The sequence below is a fragment of the Puma concolor genome, chromosome D4, assembly GCF_028749965.1.
Source record: "Puma concolor isolate L17-30 chromosome D4, mPumCon1.1.hap2, whole genome shotgun sequence".
In the NCBI taxonomy this organism is placed as follows: Eukaryota; Metazoa; Chordata; class Mammalia; order Carnivora; family Felidae; genus Puma; species Puma concolor.
Window position 1 is genome coordinate 59,557,376 of NC_141679.1, and position 12,563 is coordinate 59,569,938.

At 39.4% G+C, this 12,563-nt stretch overlaps 1 protein-coding gene across 3 annotated transcripts in view; it reads left to right on the plus strand.

Annotated features, from left to right (window-relative positions):
* Window positions 1-11,873, plus strand: part of ZCCHC7 (zinc finger CCHC-type containing 7) — a 252,484-nt gene extending 240,611 nt beyond the window's left edge. For all 3 annotated transcript variants that reach the window (XM_025912942.2, XM_086683539.1, XM_086683540.1), the window contains 3 exons: window positions 3,448-3,543; window positions 9,015-9,132; window positions 11,338-11,873. In XM_025912942.2, the coding sequence (XP_025768727.1) occupies window positions 3,448-3,543; window positions 9,015-9,132; window positions 11,338-11,774 (651 nt within the window). In that variant the 3' untranslated portion in view covers window positions 11,775-11,873. The remainder of the gene's footprint in view (window positions 1-3,447; window positions 3,544-9,014; window positions 9,133-11,337) is intronic.
* Window positions 11,874-12,563: the final 690 nt, after the last annotated feature.

The following is a 12,563-nucleotide window of genomic DNA, read 5'->3' on the forward strand; positions in this document are numbered from 1 at the left end:
GCCTGAGGCCTAGAATGCTGTTCCCCAGTCATTGCATACTTGGGGGTATTTTTATCACAAGAAATGACCATCCCAGTGAGAGTTTCTCTAAAATGCAATTTAAGTCACCACCAATGACTTTCATTCCTTTAACTCTATTTTAATTGCCTGCGTGCCATTTATTACTACCCGATTTTGTGTGTGTGTGTGTGTGTGTGTGTGTGTGTGTGTGTGTGTGTGTTTTGTTGGTTTATCTGTCTTCCAACGTGGGAGATGTGAGCAGGGATTTTTGTCTGACTTCTCAGTTACCTAATCTATTCTAAGATATCTGGCATATATTAGGCACTCAATTATTTTTTGAATAAATTAATGAAAGAATGCTTGTATATGCTTATGCCATGTGCCCAGCACTCTGGTAAACATCACTGATGGAGGCGTCCTTGAACTTGTTCTGCTCTACTTGTCCCCTTCCCTTCTCTTATTCACAACCTGGTATCTTGAAAAAGTCGTCAGTGTTCTGTTCTTCAGTTCTTTCTACTTAACAACAAACCCGTTACAGTCTGGCTTGTATCTCTACCCCTCAAATAAACTGCTCACAACGGTTTCTAGTCTCCAGCAACTTCCTGATTGCTAATCCAGTGGATTTCATAGTCTTTATCTTATTTAACCCACCAGTAGCTTTTGACAACTTCTTCCTCAAAACATTATGTGTTCTGCCTTCACATCCATGACACACATCTCTTGCTTTGATTTCTTTCTCTTAAACCACATATATACTCATGGTTGCAATTTTGTGTCACATCAAGTAACACAAAGATGGAAAAATAATTTCTGCTTAATAATTTCATGTCTTCCTGCCGCTCTATACCTGAACAAATTTATGAGCCACTGCAGTGAGTGAGTGAGTGAGTGGTACATGCTTGTATGCATACCTGTCAAAACTATGCTTGACGACTTTTAGCTTGTCTTAATTCATGAACCACATTCTTTTATTGGAGAATATAAGACCTTTGTTAGTTATCATATCCCAGTTGACAATAGCTGAAATTGTAAATTCTATTTTGTGTAGCATTTGTAGGCATTTTCAATAGAAAAGATCTTTTAGGCTACTGTTATCCTCCAGTTTTCCATTTTAGGAAACAAACTAAACATAAAGTTGAAGAAGATTTTTATAGCCTATAGATTATTTTTCCATGTCAATAACATAAAACCTCCACAAGCCAACTGTTTGCCACATTAAACAGTAATAATGAAATTAGTTGGCACACCAGCACTGTTTGTTATAGCATCCCAATAAAGAACATAAGCAGGGCGCCTGGCTGGCTCAGTTGCGGGAGCGTGCTGCTCTTGATCTCAGGTTCATGAGTTCGAGCCCCACGTTGGGCATAGAGCTCACTTTAAAAAATAAATAAATAAGAAATAAACTTATCCAATTTCATTCCCATTCTCACCTCTTTCTTCCAATCTACAAAAAAAAAAAAAAAAAAAAAAAAAAAAAAAGGAGTGGGAGGGCTATTAGGTTTTTCTCTCTCTGTTTAAAGCCCCTGCCACCTCAGGGGTTTAGCTCTGTCTTCTCCCTTCTCTCCTGTTTTCACCACCTCCCTCTCTACTAGCTTCCTCACATGTTCAGATCTCTTTCTCATTCTAATAGCAAACTCTACCAAATCCCCTTCCTAGATGTTGCTTGACCTTATTCTGCCCCTTGCTATTCATGCTTCTCAAAATAATACATACCTGCCATCCCCTTTTTTTCTGCTTCTGTTCAATTTTTTTAAATATTCCTTACTGTCCAATGTAACATACATATTGAAAAATGCATAGTTACATCACACACACTTAAGTTATATAACACCACTGTGTTCAAGAAATAGAAAATTGCAGCTACCCCAAAACCTTCTGTGCATTTTCTCCTCACTGGAAGTAACTACTATCCTGGCTTCTGTGAGGAATCATTTTCTCATTCTTTATGGTTTTATCACCTTTGTATTCATCTCTTCACTCTTCAACCTGTTGCCTTCTGCTCTTTATTACCTTTCTACCAATTCCAAAATTCTCATACTAAGGTTATCCATGAACAATTGCCAAATCTAACAGATGCTTCTCAGTTCTAATCTCACTAAGCCTCTGCTGTATTTTCCATTGCAGATCAGTTCACCCTTCTTGAAACTACTCTCTAAGGTCTATGACTATATTCTCCTGTGATTCTGCATCCTTCAGCCTTTCCTTCTCTGTCCCTTTCCCAGGTTCCTCTGTCTGCCCCTTAAATGTTATGCCCAGGGTTCCATCCTGAGCTCACCACTGTTCATATTGGGTACGGCGATGCTGTCCACTCGGGTCATTTTAGCCTCCACTATTATACGGTAGATTTCATTCAGAGCTAATCTTCAGCTCACACTTGTTCCCTCAGCTTTAATCTTACACAGACAACTGCCTAATGGACATCACCTAAATACACAGCATCCAAGTTAGACTTCATCATCTTTCCCTCTAATTTCCTACTGTTTCTGAAGCAGTTGTTGGCACCCAACTTAGAAACCTGAAAAGCATCGTAATTTCTCCTTTCCTTTATTCCTCATATCTTTTCAATGTTCAGTGATACCAGTTTTATCCCCTCATGTATTGGCCAAATCGATTCCCTTTTTCCTATCCTTGTTACTCTTGTAGTGTAGACCCTCGTCACCTCATTGATTTCCTAACAGCCACCTTTTTCACTGCATCTAACCTTCTGTTCATATTCACGCCCTCTACAACTACAAGCCAAAATGGTTTTTCCAAAATAAAATTCTAACTACTCTGCTCCCATATTTAAAACAACACTTACAATGGAAAAGCCCAGATAAACCCCAAGTTCTTTAAGATGACTTTAAGGCCCTCCCTTCTTTTGCCCTGCTTTCTCCAGCCTCATTTTTCAGTCTACCTGGCTAGGCATGTTATACTTTGTCAGCATGTATGCTTTCTTAGCTTCATGCATTGTTCATGCTAGCCCCTCTTCCTAGGATTTTCCATTTGACTTACACCTAATTCTTTAAAAGTAAATGTAAGTTTTGTAAGCATTCCCTGACTCCTTCCACCCCATCCCAATGATGGGTCCCCTTTGCCACTCCATTAAAACCTTGTACATGTTCCTCACTTTGCTTACATATTCTGTCATCATCTGTTTAGATGTCTTTCATGTTCTACTAGCCTGTTATGCTTCTCTCTCTGAGATACCTAATACCTAACACAGTACTGGGCACAACGCCTAATGGAATGAGGAGCGAAGAAGAGGAAAGCACATATTGACATGAAGTGGAAAAGAATTGTCATGTAGTGCACTTTAACACAGAGAATCATCTGGATGTGAGGTCCTAAACTCTAGGAGGCAGTATTTCTAAAGGATCTCTTACCTAAAAAGAGCTCTTTGGGAAAGAATCAGGTTTTAATTTTCTTCTAACATTTAATAAACGCTCACAAATATTCATGTTGCAGACCAAACCTGGACCCCCCAAAAAGCCGAAGACCCCTTCTGGACAATCGGCCTTAGTTTATTGCTACAACTGTGGGCAAGAAGGCCATTATGGACACGTAAGTTTGAGTAGCATTTGGGCATAACACATTCTGTTGTTCTGGGAGTGGTTGCTGAAAGATGAACTAAAAAAAAAAAAAAAAAAAAAAAAGTAATTCTGAATGCTTACCTTTTTAATAAACTAACATCCTAAAGTAAGACTTAATGTATTTTCAACTGATTTGCTTTTCCCATCCCTGCCAGAGAGATCTGTCAGAGCACATTCTTCTAATTGTTTTAAATATACATGAACAAGTTAGGCTAAAACAAACAAAAACCTCATACAGTCAATCAGAGGAATAAAAGTAGTCACCAAAATGGTTACACTTCTCATGAGTTCTTATGTTTGCTATTACTTTGACACAGCCAAAATCATGACTGGAGATTTTCTATGTAGTTCTCCAGTATCTCCAGCTTTCCCTGATACTGTGTTCACTTAAATCTTCATCACTCACATATAAACCCTGACACTAGTGGAAAGACAGAGATACTGTATCATTGACTAGCCTGTCTGCCCCACAGACGTCCAGATTATCCAAGCTGCATATTCCCAGCCCCAGCTAAAAGGGCCAAACTGTGTGTGTTTTAGGTGCAAGAGTGTCAAAGCAGAAGGAATTTGTTGCTGTGAGATGGGAGGGAGTCTCCTAGCCAGTTGTCTCATTAAGTAAGAAACAGCAGCAGCGCATCCCAGAGACAGGATGCAATAAGAATAGACTGCAAGCTCTCCTGCATTCTGGGAATCCTAAGGCAGAGGAAGAAGGGCAGTGGCACAAAAAGTAGAAAATCTGTATGGAGAAATACATTCCTAGTCTCCTGGTAGGCTTCTAACAGCTTAGAAACAAAAATAAACTAAAATCAAATGCGATCTGATGACAGGAGGTAGAAAGCATTGGGGGTAGAGAGTCCTCAAAATGGGAGTCCTCAAAACTGTGAGCAGTGGGAAGGGGAGGGGTAGTGCTGCGCTTTGTGACTCATGGGAGTCCCACCTTGAATTCTGACCGTGGCACCTCATGCAGACCTTGGGGCTGGACCTCTGCAGCAAAGGGAGAGACACAACACAGTTCACCAACAGGTGAAATTTTTCTTCCACGTTGGGGCAGCAGGACCATGGAATGAAGGATTACAACATGAAAGCTAGGATGAAGTTCTGATCCTCAGGTCTGGCTTTTGCTCTGCTACTGACTTCATCATGTGACTTGAACAACGCACTCCGGTCTTCAGTTTCTTTATCTCCAAAGCAAAGACGTTTTACGGGGAGATTTCTCAATACTGACACTTGGATGCTGTTTCCAATGTGAACAAATCCATAGTATGGTGACATGGATGGAGAGACCCATACTCCATTTTCATAGAATGCACATTAAAAACTTTGTTAAAGAATACTTTTTCTTACAAAATTACCAGCTCTAGATCTTTTCCTGCTTTGTGCATTCCACCTCGTTGCCAAAATCCAGATGTTGCCAACACTGTTTAGGAAACCTATTCCCATGAGTATTCCATTGCCACGCAGATCACACAGATGTACAATTTATGCTTGCTGACCTCTTTAAAGCAAAAGGGTGTAATTTTCCATTTATGTTTGTTCAATTAAAGAAAAACAATTATAGTTGGGCACATATTGCTTACTAGTCAGTCCTGTTAATGTAGATAGGAAATATATTAAAAACATTTGGAATTTATCCCAGAAATCTAGATTTAGATAGTTTTTAATTTACAATAAAGCAAATTTGGCAGCCTCATCGCTGCCATAGATGAAGAATTCTAGATCATCCACACTAATGAAGAAGATCAGTGGTGTGGCTAATCCAGAATAGTAGATAAATTATATAGCCAACTATCAATTGTGTGTGCTAATGGAGGGGACCAGCGATGTGGATAATCAAAACATAATTTACATTTAGCTTTGGAAAATATTTATCGTATTGTATGGCTCTGTATAGCCACGCCAGTCTAGACTGTACAGGATCCAAATAGAAGACTGTGCAGATGATTAAAGATGTCTGAGGACCCCTCCCCTTCATTTGCAGAAATACAGCTCTATAGATGTTACTGAACAGCCTCTTCGTATAAAAGGTATTCTGAGGTGAATGTGGCACTGCCCTTCCCTAACCTCACTCATCGTGTAGTTGGAGAGGCAGGGACAGTCCTAAGCAACTTCATATCAGGCAAACTACAAACTACCATAGAAAACAGTAGTCACTCTACAGAGAGACTACTCCAAGAGCGTGTGAAAGTATGAGTGGGTGCTGGGAGTGTATCAAGATCTTTAGTACCTCTTTGTAATTGCAATTTGCTCTCAATATTTTATGGTTAGAATCTCTCTTAGTCCATTTAGGCTGCTGTAAACAAGCTACCATAGACTATGTGGTTTATAAACAGTAGAAATTTATTTCTTAGGTTCTAGAGGCTGGGAAGCCCAAAGTCATGGTGCCAGTAGAATTGATGTCTGATGAGGGGCCGCTGCTGCTTCTTTTTCCTCCTCCTCCTCTTCTTCTTCTTCTTCTTCTTCTTCTTCTTCTTCTTCTTCTTCTTCTTCTTTTTTAATGTTTATTTATTTTTGAGAGAGAGAGTGCAAGCAGTGGAGGGGCAGAGAAAGAAAGAGAGGGAGACACAGAATCTGAAACAGGCTCCAAGCTGTCAGCACAGAGCCTGATGCAGGGCTCGAAGTCATGGACCATGAGATCATGACCTGAGCTGAAGCCAGATGCTTAACCAACCGACTGATCCACCCAGGCACCCCGAGGGGCTGTTTTTAATAGATGGCACTTTCATGCTATGTCCTTACATGGTAGAAGAGGCTAGGGAGCTCTGTGAGGGTCTCTTTTATAAGAACATTAATCCCATTCATCAGAGCTCCATTCTTATGGCCAAATCACTACCCAAAGACTCCACCTCCTACTACCATCATCTTGGGGATGAATTCTGGTTGGGGGTTGGGAGGGATGGGCACAAACATTCAAACTATAGCAGAATCTTAGACCCAAATCTTTTATGGGTGCCCTTTCTTCTGGAAACTTAGAGCCACCATGGATAGTGATTTCTAAAAGTAATTCTTGGGCACCTGAATGGTTCAGTCAGCTAAATGTCCAACTCTTGATCCCAGCTCAGGTCTTGATCCCAGGATCATGCTTTCAAGGCCCACGTTGGGCTCCATGCTTGGCATGAAGCCTAAATAAAGAAATACATATGTACGTATGTATGTATGTATGTAATTCTCTAGGCTACCATATAGGTTTGCCTTATAACTTCAGGATCCAAAAAATTCCAAAAAGATCCTGAAAGTCAACAACACAGTACATCTAAAGATAGTTGGAAGAAGGAAATAATAAAGATAAGAACCAAAATTATTGAAATAGAAAACAAAATTAATAGCATCAACAAAACCAAAAGCTAGTTCTTTAAAAACATTTTCATTTTTAGGGGTGCCTGAGTAGCTCAGTTTGTTAAACATCCAACTTCAGCTCAGGTCATGATCTCACAGTCCATGAGTTCGAGCCCTGCATCAGGCTCTGTGCTGACAGCTCAGAGCCTGGAGCCTGCTTCGGATTCTGTGTCTCCCTCTCTCTCTGCCCCTCCCCTGATCATGCTCTATCTCTGTCTCAAAAATAAATAAAAACATTTTTAAAAAATTAAAAACATATTTTTTTCCAAAAGAAAAGACTTCGGGAAAACTACTCAAAGAAAAAAAAAAGGTACAAATAGTGAATAAAAAGTGTAAATAACTTAAAATACAGTAAGTTTTAATTATAGGAGAATACAAATTTTAAATAATCTTTGCATTTAATAAAGTTCAAAATTAAGTCTGAAAATACAGATAAATAATTCTCTAGAAAAAAAATATTAACCAAAATGAAGAACAAGCCTACATGAACCAATACCACTCAAAAAATTAAGTTAGTAATCAGAATTCTCCCCTGAAATATATCAGATCCAGATAGTTTTATTGTCAGGTTTTACCAAACCTTAATTCAGAAACAGATCATCCAAGAGAACACTACCCAATTTATTCTGTGAAGCTATTATAACCTAAAGCCACTTCAAAATATTTATAGAATGATACCATTTTTATGAAGTCTGAATGCTTCAAATTTAACACTGTTGTTTATTAGAATAGTCATTAATAGTAGTAAGAGTATAAAATGTATGAGGATGGCAGGAACCAACTTTAAGACAGTGGCAACTTCTGGAAAGGGAAGGAGACAAATGAGGAATGGGAAAGAGGATTACACGGAGGATTTCAATTGTATTATTAATGTTTCAGTTCTTGGAGCAAAAACAAATAAATTAAGGTAAAATGTGATTTGATAAAGTCCAATAGTAGGTACAGATTGACATTACTTTTTTTCCAATACTTAAATGTATACTTAGAATGATTCATAATCTGCAAATCAGGCTCTTACTAAGTGTGTGGCTGCCAGCTCAGTCAGGTTTCTTAGAATTACAAGTCAAGTATATTTGCCAATGTTAGGATAAGTCAGCTAAATTTTATGTGGCTATTTCACATACTTTCTTCCTAAGAGGTGTTCTAATTTTCTTCAATACCTAGCTAAGAAGAATTGGACATTTATAAAATACATTTTAGGCAAGATGGCAGAGGACGGAAATGGGGAAGTTCCAAAGGGAAACCTCTTTCAAAGAAAAGAAAAGTTGGTCTCAGACATGCTGAATGGATATATGTCAACAGATCATGATAAATAAAGCCTATTCTATTGGATGTGGCTCAGGCCAACAATGTGGATTTGGAAACTAGCAGAGGTACAAAAGCCAGAGTCATGCAGGTGGGGAGCCGACCTAGAGAAATGAGTGAGAGGAGTGATCTCTTGAGCGGGGCAAGGAAAGAGAAGAGAGGATTCTTTTGGGGTATTTTGGAATTACCTAGGAGCATTTTCAAACCAGACCTAACCCACCACCACCATCCTCCTCCCCACCATAAGGATCACTGCCCTTGTTAGCAGTATTGGGTTAAAATAAGCTTGCAAACCATTTGGGTGAAGGGAAAAGAGCAAAGAGCTAAGAATTTACACTCGCATTTAGGGTGTAAATGTGAAAGGAGAAGCACTTGATGGAAGGCTGTTGGAAGAGACAGATAAGCAAAGGTCTAAGACAACATAAGGGCAAATAAAGTCTTTAAAAGAGGAACAGAGCAAGTTCAGTAGAGACCCAGCCCCCCATTGCTGTTAGCTCAGACTGGGGAAGGGGTTTGGCAGGGAAGACTGAAAAAAGACAAGAAAGGTTTCATGGGTAAAGAAGTAAGGAAAGAAAATCCAAGCCTGAAAGAAGCCTGTAAGCACAGTTGGGTGTGATTGGATGTTGGTTTGGCCGAGCCTCCCAGCAGGACCACATCCTGAGCCTCAGCGTGGGGTATCCGTGATGTGGGACTGTCTCTAACCTCAGTGGTCTGTGATCTTGCAGTTAAGGTTGCCTGAGCAGTGCCCTTGTGACATCCTAATTTCAACTTTGATAATTTGAAACAATTTCAAACAACTTGCAGGAATGTACAGAAAGACGAATGTTTAACCAGACCTTTCCAACATCTCCATTCATCTACTACTATGATGACAAATATGAAATTCGGGAGAGAGAACAGAGAATAAAACGAAAGGTGAAAGGTATGTTGTTGAATTCTTGTGAGATTACCTTTGCAGTAGTTCCTAAATGTCTTCCTTTACACAGTCTTTGCCTGCTTTGGGTGTCATTGGTTAGCACAGAAAATGTTTTTAAATAATTACCATAGAAACCAGAACTTTCTTGATCTCCAGTAATCAGGCACCCACTTCAGAAACACCCTGCATTATGATCTGTTCACACTAAACATTTTTTTCACATCATGACCATTTTAGAAAATGTCCTGAAAATACTTCTATCCATACAGGGAAGCAGGGTTTTAAAGGCTCTTTTTTTTGAAAGTTTTCTGTTTGGCAAGTAATTATTTTTTCCATTTGTATGTCTCTAGTATTTTTATGGAAAGAAAGGCTTCCCTGCTAGGTGATTCCTGGAGTTTCCCCAGAGAAGTCTGTTCTTACCAGCCATGATTACCGCAGAGCTCCAGGGTCCACAGCCACCTTCTGTGATTCCTTTACTTAACTGTTGATAACATGAAGTTCTTTTAGTTTATAATTTAGGCCTACTTTTTTCTATTTCTTTTGCGCTGTAGTTTACTAAGTTTAACAGTGGTTTACTCAGTTACTTTTCTTGCTTTCAGGATGAAATAGTTCTATACTTCTCAAGTTGACCTATACATTATAACTCTTAGAGCCTTTTTGGTATTCTTTCTCCATCCCACCCCCAACTCTCTCTGACTTAAGGTCTTTTTCAAAAGGAATTATTTTCAACTCCTGCATATTTTCCATATTACATTTCATATAAACTCTATCTCAACTATATATAGAGAGAGATTACAGTACATAAAGATATTTATTAGGCAATTAAATTAAAAAAGAAAAGAAATGCACCAAAGTGTCCCCTCTGAATTAAAAGATTATGGCTCCTATTTTATTTTTATACTTTTTGTATTTCACGGGTTTTCTGTAATGAGTGGTTATAACTTTTATAATTCTAGGAAAACCATTTGTTTTCACTTTTAACTAGTAGTAATATTGGGAACTCTGTGGCTACTTTGAGGTTCTCTGTGATCCATTAGAATTTTCAGGCACCTGGGTGGCTCAGTCGGTTGAGCATCTGACTTCAGCACGAATCATGATCTCACAGTTCATGAGTTTGAGCCCCACATCAGTGGAACCCACTTTGGATCCTGTCCTCCTCTTTCTGCCCCTCCCCTGCTTGCCCTCTCTCTCCCTCTCTCTCTCTCAAAAATAAACATTTTTTTTAGAAAAAAAAATTTTATTTCATGCTAAAGTCTATAAGGAATTACCTTTGCTCTGTATCCTAGAGTTCACTTTTTGTGAACTTTATATTACTTTGCATTTCATCCTTTTTTTTTCAATGTTTATTTATTTTTGAGAGGGGGGAGGTGAGGTGCAGGAAGGGGGACAGAGGATCTGAAGCGGGCTGTGCCCAACACGGGGCTGGAACTCACGAACTGTGAGATCATGACCTGAGTCAAAGTCAGTCGCTCAGCCAACTGAGCCACCCAGGCACCCCCATCCCTATTCTTTTATTGGCCACTTCTTTAATCTGTCAAGGTTTTGTTGACATGTTAGTTTTTATCCCTCAAACCTCATCTCTCACTTACCCCATCAGAATCATGCCTGTCAGACACTTGTAGTAAAAGGGTGCCAAGTCCTGGTAAAGTGTAACACCAGATCTGGGACCAAAATGTCTGAGATACACACATGTGTGTGTTCTCCAAGCCAGTGATGTCTGCTCTGGAGGAATAATCTCCTGTCCAGTTTGGCATCCACCTATAAGTACTGTGACCAGACTTTATCTTCAGAGGGTGACTGAAATGTCATGAGACATTTGATATATCTTGTTTCACTTCATCGTCAAAGGCTGTTTCTTTATCCCCGCCATGACTTGAATTGGTCAGATGTGACTTTTCTTCACAAAGCTGAGATGATGGCTTTCACTAGTCTTCGTCTGTATCATTCAACCTAGTACAACTGTACTGAATAGAATAAATATCTTTGGATTTCTGGATATTTTCCATTTTTAGCAATCAGAAATACAGAACTATAACCATACAATTTTTAGCAGGTGAGTTTTACCTTAGTAAGGGCTCTTTCGAATGTTGTATCATTAACACATTTCATTGTCTATAGTTTCCCTGTCTGCTGAGTTATTTACAGACCAGTGTAAGCCGTGTGTGGACTGTCTGGCTGCTGAATATGCAGAAATACTTTTATATTTTCCAGAACTCCAGAAAAATGGGGATTTTCCAAGGCAGTTCAAGAGACCTCACATGGAAGCAGCAGAGAAGAGGCCCCCCCATGGCAGGAGGAAGAGCCATGCCTCGTGGAGAAACAGCAGGTGGCCTCAAGAAAAGAAAGAAACCCAAAAAGAAGCGAGCAGGAGCCGCAAAGAGCGTGAGAAACACAGGAAGGCTGACAGGGCTCACGAAGTGGAGGAGGACTTCCCCAGGGGCCCAAAACTCCATTCTCCTGGCACCTTCAAGACCCAGAAGGGCCCCAAGTCCTTCCACCACTCATCACATTACCACAAGCCAAGAGAAGACAAGCTGCCCAGAGACAGCAAGCGGGGCAAACAGAAGAAAAAGGAGAGCTATTTGGAGGGCGATGGCAGTGATAATTTATTTCTCATTAAGCAGAGGAAAAAAAAGTCCAAGCTGTGAGGCAGCTTCTGATTTGGCTTTCCACTGTTTGTCTGGTCTTCGTGCCTGTGACATCATGGCAATCTGTTTATGATCTATGATTAAATCAAATGAATTTTGTTTTGTTCTTTTTGTAATCTCGGCCGTACCTGAAACCGATGCACAATGACCATGGAGACCTCCATTCTCTGTGTCCAACAGGTTATTAGGTATAGAAGGGAAAAAAAAAAAAAAAGGACATGTACTCGGATTTCCCCCGTTCCCGTACGTCATTTTTACTCAGAATCCTAGGGATAAGAAGTAATCTTTTCAAGAAAAATTTTTAAAAATACTTTTTTTGAAAAAGTAAAAGCTCATCAAATATAATTCGTATGCTGTGGGAGTATGAAAATTAAATCCTTGCAGGAAGAGAAACCAATGCTAATATGAAAAATTCATATTTTTCAGCATTACTTTTTTTTAACATTGGAAAGGGGTAATAGCTATAAATCTAAATCCAGCTGTCCTTGCTCTTGAAGCTGGTGGCATAATCTTCTGATGGTCAGAGCATCAGAGGCGGAAAGATGACGGTGCCATCACTGAAGCCCTGAAGAGGCAGAGACACTGGCCTATAGCAAAATACAAGTAAGGAACCCATCCAGTAAATGTCATAAGATAGATTTCCTGAAACAAGTGAAAAAGAATCATTAAAAGGTTTAACGTAATCACAGTGCAATAGTTCTCACCATTTTTACAGCCACACTTCAAGAAGGCTGTCAACTTGGATGTATAGAGACAGATACTGCCCAATTAAAAAATTATTCTGTTTTC